Source organism: Chiloscyllium punctatum, chromosome 40, assembly GCF_047496795.1.
Source record: "Chiloscyllium punctatum isolate Juve2018m chromosome 40, sChiPun1.3, whole genome shotgun sequence".
NCBI classification, from domain to species: Eukaryota; Metazoa; Chordata; class Chondrichthyes; order Orectolobiformes; family Hemiscylliidae; genus Chiloscyllium; species Chiloscyllium punctatum.
The window spans coordinates 3,174,880-3,198,565 of NC_092778.1; the positions used below are offsets into that span (position 1 = coordinate 3,174,880).

At 40.1% G+C, this 23,686-nt stretch overlaps 1 protein-coding gene across 2 annotated transcripts in view; it reads right to left on the reverse strand.

Annotated features, from left to right (window-relative positions):
* The window catches only part of usp22 (ubiquitin specific peptidase 22), a 128,379-nt gene extending 106,051 nt beyond the window's left edge, over nt 1-22,328 (reverse strand). Inside the window, exon 1 of one of the 2 annotated variants that reach the window (XM_072559187.1) lies at nt 22,019-22,328. In XM_072559187.1, coding sequence (XP_072415288.1) covers nt 22,019-22,138 — 120 coding nt within the window. In that variant the 5' untranslated portion in view covers nt 22,139-22,328. The remainder of the gene's footprint in view (nt 1-22,018) is intronic. The other variant, XM_072559188.1, reaches the window with a different exon arrangement.
* Between the last annotated feature and the right edge of the window lie 1,358 nt (nt 22,329-23,686).

Below are 23,686 nucleotides of genomic sequence, written 5' to 3' on the forward strand. Positions count from 1 at the left end.
GATCAGAAATAGTCAGCACAGATGATTTGTTAGAGGGAGAGTTTAAAAAGGTGAGGAACAAGTGGCTTAGAGGGTGCTGAAAGGGAAAAGAAAATTTAGTATTGTTTAAAAAGACGACCACAAGATATAGATGAGATTAGTGCAGTTGATACTGTTTACATGGACTTCAAAGACCTTTGATAAGGTCCAACATGTAAGACTGGCCCAAAAACCTTGGAATCAAAGGCAAGTGGACAAACTGGATCCAAAAACTTGACTTACAAATAAAGAGGCACAGCATCATGATGGAATATTGTTTTGGTAATTAAAAGCCTGTGACCCAGTATTATACCACAGGGATGAGAACGAAGATCTTACTGTTATTTAAATTAACAACCTGAATGGGAATGTAGAAAGTATAATTACTAAATTTGCAGATGACAGAAAATTGGTGTTATTGTTGATATTGAGAAGGCTGGTCTTAGGCTGCAATCTGGTCTTGATCAGCTGTAAAAATTGGGTAAAATCAGGGGCAGTGGAAATAAGTCCAAGCAAGAGTGAAAGTGTCACAGGTAATAAAGCAATAAGGAATCATGGCCTTCATTAGCCAGAGCAAGGAAGTTTTGTAACAACGCAAGACTTGGTTAAGCCACAGATGGAATACTATGTGCATTCTTGTTGCCACACTATAGGAAGAACATGACTGCACTGCACAGGGTGCAGAGGAGATTCACCAGATGTTGCCTGGGATGAAGTATCTTGGTTGATGAGAGACTGGGATAGGCTGGGTTTGTTTTTCTTTGGAGTACAGAAGGCTGGGAGGGAATCCGATTGAGGTACACAAAATAACAAGAGGCATAGACAAAATAGACCACTAGAATGTGCTTCCCCATGGCAGATGCATCCGAGACCACAGGTCGTAAGTTTAAGGTGAGGAACAAGTGGCTTAAAAGGGTGCTGAAAGGAAAAAAGTAAAATTTTAAAAAAGATAGATATATGGAACATGCAAATATTCTCAGCATCCAGATGAACACAATGCCAGGGAATAATAGACTAAGAACCAAGTGCAAATACATGGGATTAGTGATGGATGTGGATGTAGATTTGCTCACTAGTTTGATGTTTGGTGGCCATAGATAAGTGGAGCCAAAAAAAAAAACAAAAAAGGACCTGTTTCCATGCTGTACAACTTAACCATTTGGAGAGCTGATACAGAAACAGTAGGCAAAACAACTTCCTTCTGCACAGTAACAATTAAATCGTGTTAAAATATTCCTAGCCACAGGTTTATTACCTTGTTTTAACATCTCATGGAGTGTAGAATATTCTTTGTGTATCAGAAGTGCAAGCTCAGATACTGTGGTCAATTCCTGATGTAAATTGTGAACCTAAAAATCTTTAGCTCAGAACAGTGTTACCACAAACAAGTTCAAGTCAAGTTTTTGTTGAAGAAACAGTATAAATTTTACAAAACTCATCAGGTCCTGGCTCGTCTGTTCTTCAATGAGTGGTTTTACATTTGATGTTTTGCCTTACCATAGGTCTCTAATTAAGGTTTTTGATGGCAGAAAACCAGAAACGCAGGTTTACAAAATGGCTATGAAGAAACCTTAAATATTTCACATTGGAATAATGTTTGCACTTTAGTTGACTTCAGAACACAGCTTCATTACCATCTATTATCCACAGCGTACTGCATACTTTAATAGTTTCTCCTAGCCCTACAACCTCTATCAGAAACTAAGAGCAAAATCCAACTAAAACCTCCACTTCCAGTCACACACAACCTGTCACATACACTGTATCCCTTAATTATTACAGGACCAAATGCAGACTTTACCTACCCATCGTCTCAGACTACAGCAATTCAAGAAAAAAAAGACCTCCCTCCATCTTCTTGGAGAAAATGGAGATAAAATAGAAAAGAAACTTTAGCTGAGGCTGACAAAAAGAAAATATTCCAAATAAAAAAATTTAAGACAACTGAATCAAAATCCAGAAATTTTGTTCAGCAACCACTTGCTGGTAAATTTAGTACAGAATGCTGGAAAATCTGGAATTATTGTTGGCAGCTACAGGTATCAATGGATAAACAAACCAAGTCTATTTATTTAAATTTGCAACTGTGTCACTAAAAAGAAAGAAATTTAACCATCACAAAATTGCTGGAATTTAAATCTAGCAAGAAATTGCTGCTAGATGGTGCAATTAAATAATCACAGTTCACTGTCCCAGTTATTTATAGCTCAAACAAATTTCTCATTAAATTGTGAAACATTGGAAACCCCCAAATGTCAATTTCTGGCTCAATTTTCTTTTGGAAAGGGAAGTGGGAAAGTTCTAACGTGCATCATGGCGTTTTTAAGACAAACATCCAGATTAATCACTTACAAACATTAACTGAATGCAAGTTCAAAGGCAAAGGCATTCTGTACAAATTTTCAATATACTCACGTGAACTTATATCCACCTTCACCACTCTTCAAATCTACTAAAATTTACATCTTATCAAATATACAAATATCAATCACCTCACATGCACTTTGTCAAGTCAACATTCCTTCCTTGCACCCAAGTCTTTAAATTTAAGTAGATATAAATTATTCAATTTATTGAGTGGTATGCACTTTCTAGCCACAAGCATAACTTTGAATGCTTTGCATCAATAATCCAAAAGAAAAAAATGCTTTACAGTGGAAGTGGCCTGTGTAGACATTTAGAACTAAGAAACCCTGTCAAAACAGCAGTATAATTGCTTGTAAAATCAAGTGAACAAAGATGCATAAAAAATTTCAATTACCACTTCACTGTTTTATCCAAAACCTTTAGGAAAGTTATACAACCTTATGAAAGTTATACAACCTTATGAATTCCACTATAGCAAACTATACCCACTGAATTATAATGTTTTTTCATACCTTTGATTAAGTTTGTACTATAAAAAAGGTTACCAAGCTGCATCCTCTAATTCCTGAAGCAGCAATAAAAATTCCAAAATCTGAAGTGATATTTGACTTACTGTACATCAGCAGCCCTGATGTTAACTGTTATAGTGATAAAGGTGATAATGCTGGAAAGAGTTGTACATCCCCCAATTAGCAGCAGCTTCTACATCCTATTAATAGCAACTGTTACCTTTACACTCTTAACGTCAGTGACAAAGTTGAGGCAATCTTGGATCTGGTATCAGGTCTGCTTTAAAATTGCTACAACAGACTTGTTGCAATAGATCAAGCAATAGGCAAGCAAAAGGTACTGATCTCCCAGAACAGTACCCTTTTGACAATCAGGTGGAGGGTGTGTGGAAGAAGAGGAAGGAGATGGCAAAAAACCCAATGAAATGGCACCAAATCTTAAGGCTACAAATAACATTTATTCTTAATAAAATCCACATAATATTAATTTACAACAGTAATTGAATGCAAAAAGGATTTCATCTTAGCTGGAGCATTTGAGCATCCAGAGAGACTCAACACTGATCAACAAATGGGAAGGCAACTAATTCCAGTGACACCAGATACCATGAGGAAAATTGTTTGTAAAGTATAAAATAAAATAGCTGAAAAGGGAGGGTATGGAAAAGCCAGCTGTCCATTAGGTCTATCCTAATCTACAGAGCAAATGTTTTGTCCAGTCCAGTGTCCTCCTACCAACTCCCTCAGCCAAGCAGCACATCCCCCGGGAAGCTTTGGCTTTCTTTCCCAATTACATCTGTAGCAGAGAATAATATTCACATTAAATGTGAAATCACCTTTCACTACTCGACTCAGTCTCAGATTTATACCTTTAAAACACAAGTATACATGTTTAACACTCATAAATTGCTGAGATCAAAAGACTGCTTCTCCATAGGCAATCACTTTGCAACCTGTAAGTTACCCTCAACACCAGTTATATAGGAATTTACAATTCTCTTATTTAAGTCAAAGCACTCAAAAGTGTGATCCAACCACCAGTTCCATTACTCTATTGTAGCACACAGTTTATACCACAATGCATGTATCACACCAGTTTGGCCACACTTGATTCATCTTTAGGACACGTGTACAACTTCAGATGTTTGTTTGACATTTTGCAACATAAATCGGACATTGCACATTGCAGAGATTTTTAAAACTAAGAGGAAACACTCAAGGCCATTAGTTTACAGTTTCCATAATAAGGCAGGCAGAATTGTAATCTCAAAGCATAGGCTTTATAAAAGTTCCACAATTCAACAGCAAAAAAAAAAGAGTGAAACACGACAGCTGATATTTGGAAGTTAGTATTTTTAGCCATTAATAAAAACATGCAGCATCTTGCTCCAAGTCAGCAATGATGCTGTTGTCAGCTTTTCACTTCAGATTTAAACATTCCAATCCTTTTCAAACTACTGTCGCCCTTAAAATCTATGAAGAAATGTTGCCCCAACAACTGCAACTGCATCCCACTAAGTGTGCATCTCAAGCATACATGTCTATAGAGGTTATCAAAAGATTTGGCACCAGATCCATTGCAAAGCAATTGAGTTTCCTCTTGATTGCAAATCTTTAGTTATGGCTCAACCTCTGACTGCTTTTCCATTTGCAGTAGAATTACCCAGAGCTCCAAAAAAAATTTTCATTTTCTATCAATGCATTTTATTCATCCAATTCCAACTACTTCATATGCAAGACCCTTTATAAAGTAGCATTTAACAAACAATAGCAACAAGCAATACAAATCCAAGGTTGGTGGGTAATGCAAGAAAAATGATTATAGGTTAGAAATTTAGCAGCCATTAACTCACCTCCTGCCCACCATTTACATGACACAAGAGTCTAATGAAATACTTGCAACTTGCCTGGACAAGTGTAGCACCAACAACACAACAAGCTTGATATTGAAGACAAAACTCGTTGATTGGCAAGCACCCACCACTCATTCTTGACAGTACACACTGCTGTCACTATAGATACATTGCAGCAATGAAGTGAGGCTTCTTCAGCAGCACCTTCCAGACCAGTGTTCTCTACCACCATGAAGAACAAGGAGTCCAGATGCATCAAAACCACCATCTGTAAATTTCCCTGAGCCCACCAACTTGGAACTATAATCACTGCCTTCAGAGTCTCTGCATGAACCTCCTGGAACACAACTTAACATATCTGTGGGTATACTTGCAAAAAAACAAACAACAGCAACTCACAAACTTTCTCCAGGGCAATTTGAAATGGGGAATGTGTTGGATATCCCTGGCTAGGCCGACTTCTATGAAGAAATTAAAACAACAAAATTTTAACCACCTTACTGTTCTTCAAATCAAAAGATCAGCATTTACAACCTTAGGCTTTCCCCTTAACATAAAAAGGGAGAGAAAGGATAAGATTCTGATGGGCTCTGAATCAGAAACAGATTCTTAAGCAGTTAAGCCTTTTAGACCCAAGGGTCTAATCAGTCCCTTTCACCACTTCAACTTTTGATTTTCATCCATTGACACGTGTCAAACAACAGCTCCTTTAATTTACCTATCTTTGTCTGCTCGTTCATGCCAATTTTCACAAATACAACTACTACAATTCTTGTCCCAGAGTCTTCTTCACTATGATATAAAAATTCAGCTCAACTGAATCCTTCCCAAATCCCAAAAAGGTCATTGGATATGAAAAAAGTTAACTCTGCTTTCTCTCCACAGATGCTGCCAGATCGAAGTTTGCCAGCAATGTTTTTGTTTCAGATTTCCAGCATCTGCTACTCTTGGGTTATTCAGTAGTTTCAGCTTGTTTGTTTTCTAGAAATTTCATTTTCTAAAGAAAAAGAACTTATTTTGACTACAATTCCAAAACAGGAGGCTAAAAAAGAAAACAGACAGTTAGTTAACATTCCAAAGGCAAGTAATGGACAGGTTTGGGAAAACTGGTGAATACAGATATACTATTCAGGTTCAGAAGGAATGTGCTTTCTTCAGATGCTGCCAGACCAGAGTTTCATAAGAACACAAGAAATAGAAGTATAGGCCATCTGACCTGCCAAGCCTTCTCCAGAATTCAAGATGATGGCTGAATGTATGGATTCAGTTCCACTTACCCATTTGCTCACCATAGCTTTTAATTCCTTTGCTGTTCAAAGATCTATCCAGACCTGCAAGTTCTGTTTTTTTTTGTTTTTAAAAAAGGTGTCATCTGAACATGAAGACTGCCTTAAAAGGTAATCTGCCATACCAAAAAAACAAAAACTCAAATTTAACCATTTTTGAGCAGAATTGGAAATTACAATTCTCCCAGAAAGATGCAGAGCCCAAAATCGGTCTAATGGAAATATCAAAATGAAATCAACAGCTCAGAGAGAAGCCTAAACCAGGAAGAGATTACTTTCGTTCCATTTGCCCTATTACAACAGATTCAGAAGTCTGAATCTGGATTCATTTCCCATCAGTTCTAAAAAACTATCCTAAGAACACATCAGTATAACAGCTAACAAAGAACATAAAACCAATCACAACTGCAAATCAATGAAGTCAAAAAGAGAACAAAAAGATCAAAGATTTGGAAATGTGCACAAGCAAGAAAGCCACCCAAATCATGAGAATAGAAACTTCATGTCTCATGTTCCTCTTATCACATTCTTACAACAGACCATCTTCCCAAGGCAATGATGCTCACGAATTCCACCTCAATAACAATTCATGCCACCATTATTGAATATTTTAACGAAAAGTCCATTTCATTCAATGATGTTGCTTGTTCTGAAAACTTGTAAATAATACTGTTGGCAAAGTTAATGATAGATACATCGAATGTATCTCTTATAGGAGACCGCAGCTTCAGTATGACAGGTATAGGAACGTTGCACATATTAGGCATGAATTATTGGTTTTCCACCACAATTATGCAGCTTCGCAATTGCCTTTGCATACAAGCAATATGATTAGTTGACAATTCCATACAATAATATCCAAGGGTAGCTGTTTAGCACATCAGTGTGCTGCACTAGGAACACTTTCTCAAAAAAAAAAGGGAAAAAGTTTTAGAACTTTCGTTTTAACATTAATCCTAGTTAATGAATGCCTGCTGATCAGAAGTTAACATTTTAAGCAATACGCAAAATTCTTCCTTTTTTGGTCGTTTAACCCTCATTGACAACCAAGTTTCTGTGCTTAGATTCTAACCAGGTAAACAATTACAAACTAATCGACATAACAAAAACATACACTTCCCTATAAAATGCTGCTCCTACTGCCCCACTCCCCTGAAAAAAAATTGGCATTATAGGTGGAGAGAGAGAGAGACAAAAAAAGAAGAGGGTAGGCAGTTTAATGGCCCCCATCCACAAGATGGGGAGATGACCCTTTCGGCTTGCAAGTATTGCTGTTTGGCAATTTCTCTTCTCCAGGTTTTTGCATTTGACTGAAGATTTACAACTCAAAGTTTGCGTTTATTTGAAACTAACAGTTCGTAGCAACTAGTGAAGGAAAAGAAACTGGCTTTCTCCAGGTTTTAATTTTCTTTTAAATTAAGTGCAGAAAACTGAGACAACACCTTCCTGCCCAAAAGGCATTTGACTCTTGCTTACACAAGATATTCAGTTACCTGCAAACCAATCTCTGACCTTGGCAGGGAGGTGGTCTTGGTCATTTCAACAGCAGTCCCCAATCCATATAAACAAATCAGCTAAATGTTGCCAGCCAAATTTCTACAAACCTGCTGGCTCTGGTTCCACTGGGGTAACCTTAGCAGGGGTGTGGAGAGGGTAGGAGGACAATTCAACAAGTGGTAATGCAGTTGCACATGAAGGGGTGATGTTAGATTCTGTTCTGATTCCAGAAACTTGATGCAAATGTTACTTGCCACTTATCAGTTCAAGCCTGGATACTGTCCAGCTCTGGCTGCATATGCACATGGATTGGAGTATTGGAGGAGCTGCAAATGGTGCTGAAAGCTACGCATTCAGTCAACATCCCTTATAATAGCCTCAAAACAAGTCGGGGGGGGGGGGGGGGGGTGGAAGGGGTAGGGAACATGAGCAATTACATTTGGTGATAAAAACAGAAATTAGGAGGATGATTCTGGAAGGTAGAGGAAATTAAAAAAAAAAGTTAGAGAAGAAAAAATAAAAGGTTATTTAGTATCAGAGCAGAGCAAGGGGAAGCATTGTAAAAAAAAAAGGAGACCCAAGAAAATTTGAATATATATATATATGTTTTCTTAAAAAAAAAATGGACCTTACAGGGCAACACAAAGAAAGGGTACACTTGACATCAAAAACTCAAAATTAAGAGTTAGTACAGAAAATGAAAGGCAGAAATCAGAAAAGGCAATTGGGAGAGGGTATGCAAGAACATTGATAAGCAAAGTCAAGATAAACCCAAAAAAGTATGTGTGTTTTAGCACCACATTAGGAGTACAAGGATGATTAAGATTTGGGGCCATAACACACCAAAACTTGTAAGGGCAGAAGATAATTGTAACTACCTTCATAAGCAGAGGAACAACATAGATATTGCAGCTTAAAAAAGGAGCAGCGTGAAGTATTGGACACTAAAGAGAGCAAGTATTCAAATGGCATTAGCACCTTGGAAAGTGGACAAAATAACCATGGAGTGGACAAAATTCACCCAAGACTATTAAAAGAAACCAGGGAGGAAATAGTGAAAGGTCTGACCATTTTCCAATACTCCTTTGATATAGTTGTGGTGTCAAAGGATTGCAGAACAGTTAATGTTAGACTTTTGTTTAAAAGGGGAGCAGGAAGGGATGGACAAAATACAGGCCAGTCACTGCAACGTCAGTAATGAGCAAACTTGTAGAAGCAATGCTAGGTAGGATAAACCAGCACTTAAAATGCACAGATTAGTTAAGAAAGGCCAGCATGGGATTTGTTAAAGATAGTTTAATAAACAATTGAATTTTTTCCAAGAGTAAAAGTGAGAAATGGCATGCTTAGTACAGTTGAAGTCATGTACATGGATTTTGGTACTGGATAATCTGCCACATGACAGACTGGTTTAAAATTAAAAATAGCAAGCTAGATACAAAATTGGAGACTGGGTGCTGGAAAGGCACAGCAGGTCATGCAGCATCCAAGGAACAGGAGAATTAAAGTTTCGGGCATAAGCCTTTCATCAGGAAGGAGGCTTGTGGGACAGGTTGAGAGATAAATAGGAGGGGGTTGGGGCTGGAGGAAAGGTAGCTAAGAACGCAATAAGCAGATGAAAGTAAGGAACAAGGTCAGAGGAGAGGGTGAGCAGATAGCTGGGAAAGGTGATGGCGCCACCCACCTGACCTGTCCAAGTTGGAGGCTTAGGACTGGGACAATGTTTGGAGTGGGGGGGGGGGGGGGGGGGGGGGGGGGAACTAAAAAAAAAAGGAGAGGAGGAATGAACAAACAAACTGTTGACATTCACATTGATCCCATGTGGTTGCAGGGTGGTAAGGGCTTGATGTGTGGGAGGTGGAATTGAAGTATTCAGCCATGGGATGGTGGGGTTGGCAGGTGCAGGTGCCCCAGAGATGTTTTCACACACAAACACAAATCTGCAAGGAGGCTTCCTGATCCTGATGTACAGAAGACCACAACAGATATAGTAGTGACACTGGTGGAGGCACAGGTAAATTTCTATCAGATGTGAAAGGATCAGAGGTGAGGGGAGTGGTGTGGGTGCATGTTTTCAGCTTCCTGTGGTGGCAGGGGAAGGTGGTGGGAGTGGGGTGTGGACTTTGACCTGAACCTAATAAGGGAGTCATGGAGGGAATCATCTCTCCGGAACGTTGATAGGGGTGGGGAGGGAAATCTCTCTCGTGGTGGGGTCCGTTTGTAGGTGGAAGTGGCGGAGGAAGATGCAATGTAGGCGAAGGTTGGTGTGGTGGAATGCGAGGACCAGGTTGGTTCTGCCCTTGTTCCATTGGGAGGGGGTGGGGTTCAAGGTCAGTGGTGTGGGAAGTGAAGGAGAGTGCTGGAAGGCATTGTCGACCATGTGGGAAGGGAAATTGTGATCTTAGAAGGAGGCCATGTGGGATTTTTTTTAAAGTGGAAAATGGTCATCCATGCAACAGAGGCAGAGGAATTGGGAATAAGGAATGACATTTTTACAGAAGGTAGATTGGGAGGTGATGTAGTCTAGGTAGCTGTGGGAGTTGGTGGGCTTGGAGTAGATGTCCATGGTTAGTCCAGTGGTATTACAAAATTAGAGTGTAAAGTGAAAGGATAAGGGCCTATTTCACTTGAGATGAATGAGACTGGGGTTTTAGAGTTAGAAGAGCTTGCAGAATGATTAGCAAGGAGACAAAAGGAAAAAGTTACTTCAGCCACAATGAGAAGTTCTTGGAACTGTAGCCAAAAAAGGTAATTGAGGGAGAAACACCAACTCACATTTTAGAAATATCTAGGTGGACATCCCAAATTTCCTGCAGGAAAAGGGATTTAAGAAAGGGACTCATTCCTCAGCTAGTATAGACATGGGTAAAGTAGCCTTTGTCTGTGCTATAATCTATGAATCCATGTTCAGCCTAATAAATCCTACACAAGAATCTTCTAAATAGAAGCAACCCAGAAAATCTTGTCCTAACACACACCACTCAATGTGCTGATCTGATGCATCAACAGTACAGGACTACAAGTCAGCAAACTCTCTAGACCAGGAAATTACCAACAATCTCCCCTACAGCTAGAGTTTAGGGAAGGAAAAAAAAGAGTAGGTCCCTCGAAGTCACAACAGCCCCAAAATAATACAACCACAAATACTCAACAATTCAACACTAGAGACAGCCTATACTACTACAAACCACCTTGAAAATTGTGCTCATGACAAAAAACCTAGTCACTGGAGTATTCTCACTACTGTGGTCCCACTAAAGCCCAAAGTGACAGTAATTCCACCTATGTATGCAATAGGAAAAAACTTACCAGTGTTCTAAAATCAGCAAAACATTATAGTTACAGCTATGAATTCCAGCAGAATCTATGCACACTGTTGAAAGTTCATATGACAACCTGCATCCAAGTGTTCAAGAATTAGATAAATGGAACATCACCCTCCAGATGGAGTGTGGGTGCATTCCAAACCAAGTAACTGAAAGAGGAGAACAAAAAAAAAATCAATAAGCCTGTTATTTTCATTAGCCTGGTTTGCAGTCATAACCATACAGACAGATTTATGCACAAAAACTTGATCAGGGCTTAAGTGACAGATCAGGAGATTTTTGTAGTGCTGTGCATATATGCCCACAGCAATAGTTTCCTTGTTCTGAGATTTTACTTTCCAGCAGGTATGCAAATGAATTTAAACACATGTTTAACAATTAAAAACCTCTTTGCACATGAACATGATTTCAATAAAAAACAAAAAACCTTTTAAGATAATACCTAAAATCTGAGTCTTTGCAGTTTCTCCCAAAGAGAGAAAAAAATTCAAAATGAAGGTTACTGAGCATCTTGGTGAAGAACCCGATCTGCATGGAACCACAGGATGCACAACATTGTATACTCAACCGGCTTGGGTTGCAATGAAGCAGCACATAGCAGAGGCAATGTTCTGAGATGTTTAAAAAGAATGAGTCATCCTTGCACATCTCCTCATACCTGGCTCAAAAGCATATCAGCAGAGACCAGTGATAGCTCACAAACCGGCGTACAAAAAAAGGTTTTCATGAAATATTCAAATTGTAAAAAAAAGGGAAAGCTGAGAAGCACACTACAATAGCAATAATGAACTCCAGACTCTTGTCTTCAGCTCCATAAGTGAGAGAGTCACTCAGTGTTCTGACCTCATTACAGCCTTGGTTCAACCATGGGCAAAATAATGGAATTCCAGAGGTGAGGAGAGTGTAACAGCCCTTGACATCAAGGCTGCATTTGACCAACTGTGGCATCAAGAAGTACAAGCAAAATTGGAATCAATGGGTATCAGGGGCAAACGCTTTGCTGGTTGGAATCATACTTGGCACGTAAGGACATGGTCATGGTTGTTGGAGCTCAGTCATCTGCATGGATCTCTTGGAGATGAGGAGTTCCTTAGGGTATTATCCTTGGTCCAACCATCTTCATCTGCTTCAATGACCTTCCCTCCATTAGGTCAGATGTGAGGATGTTCACCAATGATTGAACATTGTACAGCACCCTTGTTTAAGGTAGAGTTTAAGAACAAAGTAAGCAGTTAACCTCAAGCATATCCCAACATTCAGGAGAGAAGGTCACAGATCAACCCCAACTCCAGGTCCTCCCCATACACCATCTTCCCCCAATCATGTCCCTTAATAACTAACTTTGAAAAATAAAAATGTGCACGTTTTAAAGTTTACAATTGACTAGACATCAATTGTAACTTGTAGAAGTTTTAAACATTCTGCATGTGGAAAGGTTTTAGTTTTACTCCTGAAAGATCTGGCTCTAATTGTTAAGATGATGCAACCAAGCCCAAAACACTCATCAGCAAAACAGTTTCTCTCTAGTTATCTGCCCTTCATAATACTTAAAATTTGACAAGAGCATCCCTTTCATACACCAAGGAATGTAACTAATTCATGTAAACTTTTCTTCAATTTAATAATTCACCTTCAATTTTAACCAACAAATTTGAAAAATATTTCAGGAACTTCACAAACATAGCTGAAGAGCTTAAGTACCATTCTGCTAAACATACACTAAGCTCCAAGGATAATATATTCTTGATAAAGTGCGATGCCAGAACTGTTTACTAGGGCTTCATATAACTTGGGTTTTTTCTGGATTTCTATTTCTCTGGCTGTAAAACCACATTCACCTTGGACTCTTCTGATCCAATTCATGATTTTAAATGACTCACATTGGATTTGAAGTCTCTTTAGACCACTACAGTTTCTGGTTTTCTACCATTTAGGAAAAAGTTGCTCTCACCTTGAAGATCCGGGGTAAAGTGGGCAACCTCATGCTTGCCTACAGTGAAATCCATTTGTTAGGGGAGTTCTTGGCCAGTCAGTCAATCTCTAATGTTTTAAACTTATACAATGCACACATTGTTGGTGAATTCAGGTCTGTGACTCAATGTTTTAATTAATAGTGAACAGTTGAGGGCCCAAAGCAGATCCTTGTGGAATGCCAATGTTCACATCTTGTCAGTTAAAGTTTTTATTCCTGCTCCGTCTCCTACAAGAGAATGAATTTGGCTAACAAGATCAATAACTCAACTTCAACTTTAGCCAACATTATGATACAATAGATATTTTCATGTCCCTTCTGAAAATGCTCATATACAGATGTTTTATTCTCCAATACTTTCACACAAATCTAACAAGATTTAGATTCATCTTGCCTGATATGCCTGAGAAATCAAATCAGCTACCTCTTCGGCTGAAAATCCACCTTGCAAGCAGCCCTGTGCAATGATTGTGACCCAGTGGTAGATACACTAAGTCAAGGTTTAAGGCCCACCTTTCCTGGAAAGGAATCATTGCATATCAGAATAGATTGATTATAAATAACAAATCTTTAATGTGTAAAGATTCTTGGACATCTTCCTTGGCGATCACAGCTAGAGGTATAAACTGGAGCAGGATCACTGAAAAAACCTCCCAGCCATTAGTCATTTTAACCACCATCCAGTTTACTGTGGGCAGTCTCCATTTTATATTAAATTAGCCTCACCTAAACCTAGAATCTACATGTCATTGCACTCAAAAGGCCAAAACACAAAGTTGAATTCGGTCACATTATTAAAAGTTTTGTAATATTCATACATTTCTAGCATATGAACCAATAATTATAAAATTTAGGTTGTCCTCTTGTTGGTTCTTTGAATAAATGGGGGGAAAAAAAAAATCTCTCTTGGTAATTTAGAGTACAGGGGTTGGAGGCGAGGACAGTTGCATGCTCCTCTTGCAGGATGGAGGCAGCACAGGTCACTTCTTCATCTGTGAGAAGTGCACCCAACTCCAGCTCCTCACGGACCATGTTAGGGAGCTGGATCTGGATGAACTTCAGATCATTCAGGAGGCTAAGGATGGGAGAGAAAGAGAGAGGAGTTTACAGGGAGGTAGTCACAGCTAAGTTGCAGGACAAAGGTAGCTGGGTGACCAATCAGGAGAGGGAAAGGGAATATAGACAGACAGTGCAAGGAGACAGTGTGGCTGTCTCCCTCAATAATAAGTATACAGTTTTGGATACTATTGGCAGAGGGGTTGGACCTGAATTGCAGATCAGACAGACTAAGTATGAGCAGTGTGCTGGGAGTCGGTGATGAGGGATAGGCACTTAATAGGGTAAAGGTGCAGCTAATGTGAAGGGTGTCTATTTTAATGCAATCAGTATCAGGAATAAGGATGATGAACTAAGCATGGATCAGTACTTGGAACTGTGATGTTGTGGCCATTACAGATACTTGGATATTACAGGGGCAGGAATAGTTGTTGGATGTTATAGGATTTAGATGTTTCAAAAGGAATAGGGAGAGGGGAGGTAAAAGAGGTGGGAGAGTGGCATTGCTAATCAGGGATAGTATCACAGCTGCAGAAAGGGAAGTCATCAAGAAGGAAATGTCCACAGAATCAGTATGGGTGGAAGTCAGAAACAGGAAAGCAGTCACTTTATTGTCAGTTTTTTTTTTAATAGGCCCACCAGTAGCAAAAGAGACATGGAGGAGCAATTTGGGAGGCAGATTTTGGAAAGGTGTACAAGTAATAGGGTTGTCATGGGTGACTAACTTCCCTAATATTGATTGGAACCTCCTTAGTTCAAACAGTTTGGATGGAGTAGTTGGCAGGTGCATCCAGGAAGGGTTCCTGATGCAACAGGTGGATAGGCTCCCTGGAGGGGAGGCAATATTGGGTTTGGCAACAATCTAGGCCAGGCATCAAATCTAAGTGGGAGAGCATTCAGTGATAGTAATCAAAACTCCATGTCCTTTACTATACTCAGTCATGGAGGGGGATAGGAGCAGATGGTATGGGAAAGCACTTAATTGGGGAAGGGGAAATTACAATGCTATTAGGCAGGAACTAGGGCACCTAGATTAGGAAGAGATGTTGTCAGGGAAATGCACAATAGAAAACGTGGAGATTGTTTAGAAAGCACCTGCTGATAGTGGGGCAAACCTGTCCAGCACTGAGGCAAAGAAGGGATGGTCAGTTGAAAGAACCTGGGTGATAAGGGATGGAGAAAGTCTAGTCAAGAGGAGGAAGGAAGCTTACTTAAATGTTGAGGAGGCAAGGATAAGACACAGCTCCAGAGATTGTCAGGAACTGACAAATTGACTTGAGAGCTAGAAGGGGGGCACAAAAAGCATTAAGAAAAACTCTAAGGCATTCTACACTTACGTTAGGAACAAGAGCATGACCAAGTGAGTGTAAGGGTAATCAGGGATAGTGGAGGGAACTTATATCTGGAGCCAGGAGGTAAGGGCAGTCCTTACATTAATGCTTTGCTTCAGTATTCCCTGAAGAGAGTGACCTTGACATTTGAGGACAGCATGAAATGTTGATATGCTAGAACAATTTGGTGTTAGGAAGGAGGATGTGCTGAAAATTTTGAAAAACAGATAAATCCTTTGGGCCAGACCATAGGTTACTACAGGAAGTGAGGGAAGAGATTGCTACGCCAGATGATTGGAGGGTGGCAAATGTTATTCCCTTGATCAAGAAAGGGAATAAGGATAATTTTGGGAATTACAGACCAGTCAGTCTTAAGTCAGTGGTGGGTGTGTGGAATGCACTGCCAGCAGTGGTAGTATAGAGTCAGACACATTAGGGACACGTAAGTGACTCTTGGATAGCCACAAGGAAGGAAGTACAATGAAGGGTATGTAGGTTAGTCTGATCTTAGTAGGATAAAGGCCAGCACAATATCAAGGGCTGAAGGACCTGTACTGGTCTATGTTGCAGAAAATTATCACGTGACAAATTCACTATCTGTAATATGTGCAAGTCTATTCGTCTCAAATTACATTAAAGTTAAAAATCTGTTAATAAAACCACTACCTTTATTATATACCTGTCTATTTGTTGCATTTACACAATCTACTTTATACACGCTGCCCCAAACTACTTACAAATACATGAATGATTTCATTTCTTTTAAAAAATAGTTTGTACCCAAATATCCACTGCACAATTGCTTTTAAGCACACTGCTGTCAATTAAGTGACTTTACGTTCGATTACAAAGGCTGCATCTCTATCATCTTCTGCACCTTACCTGTAAAGCTTATAAATTTGTCAAATAAAAGCAAAAACCTTTATTTCAGATTTCCAGCATCAACTAAGTACTGGAGAAACTCATTAGATCTGGCATCATTTGTGGAAAGAAGCCATTAACATGGAGTCCATTGTGACTGTTCTTCTGAAGCTGAACACAATGTTAACTATTTCTCTCTCCCTACAGAAACTGCCAGATCTGGTGAGTTTCTCCAGCAGTTATTTTAAAATTAATCTTACAACTCAGTATACTTCAATCCAAACACAGGTGGTTATGATGGAGCTATATATAAATGTTGGTTAGACCACTGTGCAGGAGTGAGTACTGGGAGCAGTTCAGGTCACCAAGCCACGAGAAGGACATGTCTGCAGTAGACAGGGTGCAGAGGAGATGTTGCCTGGGCTGGAGCAATTCAGTAATTAAGAAAAATTAGCTGGATTCAGGTTTTCCTTAGACAAAGTTAAAAATCAACACCAGGCTTCTGAAAGATAGGATTAGAGTAGTTGTATTTTTGCTGATTGTCAAACATCCAAAGATCCAATCAACCTGCTTGCTTATCAGTTGTAAAGCCCTGATCTTTTACTGTAAATTTTGTATCCTATAATCCTACCCCACGAGGTACCTGATGAAGGAACAGCGCTCTGAAAGCTTGTACTTTCAAATAGACCTGTTGGACCATAATCTGGTGGTGAGAGATTCTTAACTTTGTGAACCCCAGTCCAACATCAGCACCTCCACATCATTTCTTAGATGAGAGAAGGCTGGGGTTTAGGGGTGCATTCTTATTGAGGTGTTCAAAGTTCCAAGATGCACAGGTTGTGGGAAATGTTTCCCCTTCATATAGTGGTTGAAAACCAGGGGCATAATTTCAAATCAAGGAGCATGAGGTTTAGATGGGTCTTAAGGAAAAAATTTCTTCACAGAAGATTGTGAATTCCTGGAACTCTAAAAAGCTGTTAGAGGCAGGACTCTCAAAGACAAGTCACATTTGGATGAACATTTGAACACCGTAGCATAGGATGACTCTCTCGGTGCAGTAATGGAGTGCCTACCTCTAGGCCTGGGTTCAAGTTCCACTTTACTCCAGAGTGGTCATAACACCTCTGAACAGGTGGATTGGGGCCATAGTACTGAAAACTAGGATTAGATTAGATGGCTGCTTGACAACCAGCAAAAACAATAATCCAAATGAACTTGTTTGCATGCTGTTTAAAAACTAATTCTGTAACATGAAAATCAAGTAGCCATGTCTCAGTAAAGTCTATCATGCCACAGCCACCAAGCTGAATTTGCAATTTTACTTTTTCCTATACTCTGGTTTGTTTGTACAAATACATTTGCCATACATACCTGAATCAGCCAGATATAGTAAAAGGTTTAGATATAAATGCCCTCAACACAAACCTCAAACCTAGACTGCATCTGACTGGGACAATTAATATCACTTGACAAATATATGAAATGCCCAGCGACACTGGCATCCCCAAGAGAAATCAATGATCACTGAACAAACGAAAATGTTTCCATTCACCATACTGATCAACCTAACATGAACACAGGAAATTCAGTTGAGAGCAAGGATCAATTTAAGCAAATCTTCAGCAACTCAATGTGGCAGCTTTTGGTTCAAAATTAAGTCTTTTGGTGAAAGAGCATACTAAAACTATACCACCCCTTTTTTATTGGGTACACTATTGTTCAGTGAATAAATAGCATACAAAAAAAAAAGAGCTTTACATCTGAGAAATTCTAAAAGTGCCATATATTTCACAGCTCCAAAGTTCCTGATTTAGCAATGTTGTCTTAAATATAACAGTCACTGCGTCAGACAGTTTTCCCAGAATGGAAAATCTAGAGTGTGAAATTTTGTCAGTGATGAAATAGTAGCAATTACATTCCACAAGAAGTCTCCATTTTAAAAAAAAAGGTCAATAACATTATCACAGAATTGACAAAACTCAGAAGGAAAGATCAACTTGAATATAATCAGGTTCAAAAGTACTAGAGGAGCAAGGCCATACTGCTCTCACAGATCATCCATGTTTTGCTGTCACAGAACACCAGCAACAGGAAAATGGAACAAGGTGGAGCAATCTATACATCAAGATAGAGTGGATATTACCCACAACACTTGGATTAAAATAAATCCTTAAGCCAACCTATTTTAGGTTAGATGTGCCAAAGGTTGGAGCGGAGATAAAAACAATCACATTGCTATTATCTTATAGATGGAGAAATCAAAACATCACTAGATGTCAGGATTGCACACAACTATAAGATTATAAATGAGTAGCTTAGACAGTTTTCAACAAGTGCATTCTTGAATGATGACTGGACAGACCAGCGCAACTTGTACTAAGTTTGCACCACAACGCCAATAAGCTTGATTCAGATTCACACCCACCCTGAAAACTATGCTGTGGAGTCAGTAGAACAGCACAGAAACAGACCCTTCAGTCCAACTAGTTCACAACAATCATGTTCCAAACCTATACTATTCATGTACTTATTCAAAATGTCTTGGGAACTGTTTAACCGTACCTATATCCATCAATCCCTCTGGCAGTTTACTTCACACACAAACCACAAACATAGCTGCTCATGTTCTTTTTAAAATCTCCTCTTAACTTAATATGCCCCCTTGTTTTGAACTCGTCCCCAGGCACACACACTCTATTCACCTTACCTTCACCTCACGATTTTTTAAATCCTCTATAAAAGGTCACCCACCAACTCCCAGCTTATCCAGCCTCCTTATAACACAAACCCACCCCACCACCACCAGTCCCAGCAACATCCTGGTAAATCTTTTCTGAACCTTCTCCAATTTAATAATATCCTTCCTATAGCATGGCAACCAGAACTGCACACTGTACTCCAAAAAGAAGTTTCACCAATACCCTGTACAACCTCAACATGACATCCCAACTACTTGACTCAATGGTCTGAGCAGTGGAGGCAAGCGTGCCAAGTGTCTTCTTTACCATCTTGACCACCCATGATAGAAATTTCAAAGAATTACATACCTGAACCCCTAGGTCTTTGTTATACACCACTCTCCAAGGCTCTGCCATTAACAGTAGAAATCATGTCCTTGTTTGTTTCGCTAAAATTTAATACCTCACCTTTATCAAAAAGAAACTCCATCTGCCACTCCTCAAGCCACTGACCCAATTGATCAAGATCTCTTTGTAATCTTAAATAGCTTTCTTCACTGTCCACAATATCAAATTTTGGTGTGCAAACTTACATTTGCATCAGATTCATATGTAAAATGACAAACGAAAGTAGACCCTGCACCATTCCCTTGGAAGGCTGCTCATAATAGGTCTCCAGTCTGAAAGACAACCCTCCACAATATCCAGTCTCCTACAGTTAAGCCAATTTTGTATTCAAATTGCAAGCTCACCCTGAAGCCCATGTGACCTAACTTTACTAATTAGTGGATGTAGGTTTGCTCGCTGAGCTGGAAGGTTCTTTTCCAGACACTTCATCACCATACTAGACAACATCTTCAAATGGCCTCCGAATGAAGCACTGGCGGTGTAGCCCACTTTCTATTTATAGTTGAATATTGATTGAAGTAAAGAAGCGATCACCCCATCATCCACAAATGAAGCTGCATTAGAACATTTCAATGAGCCACCACACACTGCAGCACAGTGGAACTATGCAGAGCATAGTAAAATCACCTTTCCAGCACATTCAAAAACAAAGGGTACCCAATGAACACAGTCCGCCGACTTTGAGGAAACAAACCCAAACAAGCAGACAAAACCCTAGCCACTCTCCCCTAAATCAAAGACATCACGGAAATGACTGCCAGACTACTCAGACCCCTTGGCATCATGGTAGCCCACAGACCGACCAACATACTAAAACAGCAGCAAATGAACTTGAAAGACCCTATATAGATAACAAACAAAACTAATGTCCTTTACAAAATAATACCATGTAAGGACTGTAACAAACACTACATTGAAGAAACAGGCAGAAAACTGGCCATCAGGATACATGAACAACAACTAGCCATAAAAAGACATGACCCACTCTCACTAGTATGCTTACATACAGATGAAAGACACTACTTCGACTGGGACAACTTATCCGTCCTAGGACATGCCAAACACGAGAATTTCTAAAAGCATGGTATTCCAACCAAAACACTCAACAAACACATGGACTTGGATCCCATTTACCACCCCCTGAGAAAAAGAATAGGAAATGTTACCACAGGAAGTGACATCACCAACACAAAGAAACCCAAACCTAAATAGAAAATGGGCTTCACCACCAGTGCTTTATTTGGAGGCTCACTGATGTTGTCTGGAAACAAACCTTCCAGCTCAGTGAGCAAACCTACATCAAAAACTTCAACCTCAGCTACAAATCTTCTCAAAACTTGCTTTATTAGTCTACCATGAAGAAACTTATCAAAGGCTTAACTGAAGTCCACATAAACAACATTTACCACTCAAGCCTCAATCTTTTCAATGACTTGCGCAAAAAAAACCTCAGATTTGAGAGACATGATTTCCTTCATACAAAACCATGCTGACTATCCCTAGTCAGTCCTTACCTCTTCAAATGCATGTTGGCCCTAACTTTCAGAATCTATGATTGTAAAAAAAAAGTTTTCTTGCACCTTTGTGGTGTGACACCGATCTACCACTTGGAAAGTGGTCATCCTACATACAGATCCATTTCCCTTTATATTCTTTGCCAGAAAGAAGCAGTACTTTTATCACACATTGTATAGATTTTGTTTTTAGATGCAATCTTCAATGAATCTCTCTCACACTGACCAGATTATAAATTTGCCTCACCTTAACAGTATAAGCTATAGTATGATAAGCTGATTCCCACACTACTAGTACCTTAGAGCATCAAATAATAGATAACATTCTTTACAACACAGCTACTGCCAGTTTGCCTCATTAAGGGATAGTATCTCCACTACAGTTTATTAGAGTTATCAAGTGCACAAAAACTCAATGCTGCCTAAAAGATTTACTAAAAGACATGGGAACACCGTATAGATTGATTTGACAAAAACATCAACCTTTTGTTAGTTAAAAAAAATACACTGAAAGCTTAATGTCACTTTCCCTTGCTCTGCCAGAAAAATACAAACCAACCCACAGTGCCCCTGTAAAATTTTGCCTCAAAAAAAACACAAGAGAAACTCAGCAGGCCTGCCAGCATATGTGGAGACAGAAACAATAGTAAACATTTCAAATCCAATAAGACTCACTCAAATTTGTCTTACTGTACTGAATATTAGTCAGCACAATAGCTGTCTGACCACAATTGCACTAAAAGCCATTAGTTCAGTCCCTTGTTTTGCTGTACACAGAGCATTGCCAATCTCAAGTAAAATGAGAGATGCCATGAGTCCCACCGAGATGACCCTTTTACAAACGGCTTTGCTTGAAGGATACTAGTTTTATGACTATTGCAGGGAACAAAACCCTGCGCGCACACAAAAAAAAAACTTCCTGGCATCTGTCCCAAGCTGACCTTTATCAGTTTCTAACCTTGTCATGAACAAATTTCAAATAGTGCTGTGGAGTAACCAGCAAAGTTTAAATATAATTCGGTATCACGCTCGCATTCATCACGTTTCATATTTTTTCTAACCTCCACTCATAATTGAGCTCTGTGAAGTGATTTCAATCCCCTTTAATATCAGAGAAAGGCTGCACCTGCATCTTTGCCCATCACTGTTAAAGTGACGACTCCACCCCTGTCCCTCCCCTTACAACTCTGCCCCTCACGGTCCCAGTGAGAGCCTCCCTTATATCTCTATCCATTACTGTGGCAGTGTCAGTGACTCCTCACACCTCAACCGAGAGAGGCTCCCCCTCTTGCGAGGCTGCCCTTACAGGAGAGCCCCTATGTGTGGCGAGCCCGGCCCTTACCTTCCTTTTCCTGCTCTCTGCAGTCCCACTCCACACAAAGCACTGGTAAATTACTCGCAGGCTCTGCTTCCAATTGTCCGCCTTAAAACTGTTCACATGGGAGCACCCGGCCGGACTCATGACAGGAGCCGCACCACAAGCACTGCCGCCACCGCGCAATCTCGGGCCGCAAGCTGTCCCCACACCGCCTCCTCCTCCGCCGCTTTCCACCCCCAAAGCGCCGCCCGCCGCCGTCGCGGCTCCGATTATTTATATGAAGAAAAGCCCATAGTGTCGGCAAAGGATGATGGTCGTCAGGCGGTAGCGCTCCGGGGGGAGGAAAGTAAACTCGCCGCACTGCAGGAAGTTCCACCCACTCCCGGGGAATCATTGGTTAAGATGGCGGCCGCTTTGTGAATACTGTCCTTCGATTGGTCAGAGTTGCTATCCATCAGTGCGCGAGACCGGTTTGCGCTCGTCTTGCGGAGGGAGGGTAGCAGACACCACGCACCGGTAGATGTCCCCCCCATACGCTGTGCTCTGATTGGGCAATATCCGGACTTGGTTCCTGTTCCGTCTCTCATTGGTTGTTGAGCTGTCTATCTGCTGGCGATGCCGGTATCGAGGACGGGTGTTTGAACGATTTGAATGGCGTGAATGTGTTACTTCCGGTTCCTGTCGTTATGGTTTCCTGCTGGTGGTTGGGCCGAGGCTTTAGGGCCTCATCACTTATTGAGTTTTTCCTCACTGTTTTGCACTCAAACTATAGTTGGCCGCCTAAATCTGGTTAGGATGTGAATTGTTGACCTCATTGGTGCATTGGAATCTCGGACCAGTACCACCGGTTATCTTTCTGTCCCAGAGGAGCTCGCCTGGCACCACCCTGGAGGCCTTGATGTAACTGAGCACCTCTCCGTCTTCGTCCCAACTCCTGCCTTAAAGACTGGCACAATAATCTGACCAGCTGCGTGTCCTGCAGCTGGTGGAGAGATTAAGCCGTATCCTGGCATCTTTTTGGCTATTCCTTAATTTATCTCTCGTATTTTTCGGTACTCTACTTTCAGTAAATCCAGGGTTTATTTTTGAGAAATTACAAAGGAGTACAGTTATATAACGCCTTTCTGAGTCGAATATGTTCTCTAGGATGTGTAGTAAATCAAACTGCGCAGCAAATCCCCACAAACAGCTTTGTGATAAAGATGCAATAACTTGTTTTGAATAATGGGGCGGAATCATTTATTTTGAGGGGACAAATTAGATCAATTACAAAATAAAAGAGCACACATTAGTTCCTTATCTGTGTACTGGGAGCGTGTGCACCCTTGGGACTGGTAAAGGTTGCATTTTGGTTTAGTATGGCCAGGTGGGTGGGAGGTTGGACTGACTAATCAGATCTTCACTTAAGGATTGTGTGCTCAAATCTCTAGACAAAAAGTGTATTGCAGTCCATATTCTCTGACCCAAGGAAAAAAAAGTGTGTTAGCAATTAAAACATGAAAATACTTTGTAGTTTGTGCTTTTTATATGTTACTCTTAAATGTGTATCTTTCTCTGACCAACATTGAGTCAGAGAGGTCTACAGCATAGAAAATGGACTTTCAATGAATCAAGGCAGTACCAGTCAAAAATCAATAACCTAACTATTCTCTACCTATTTTCCAGCTCTTGGCCCTGTATGCTGTTGTCCAT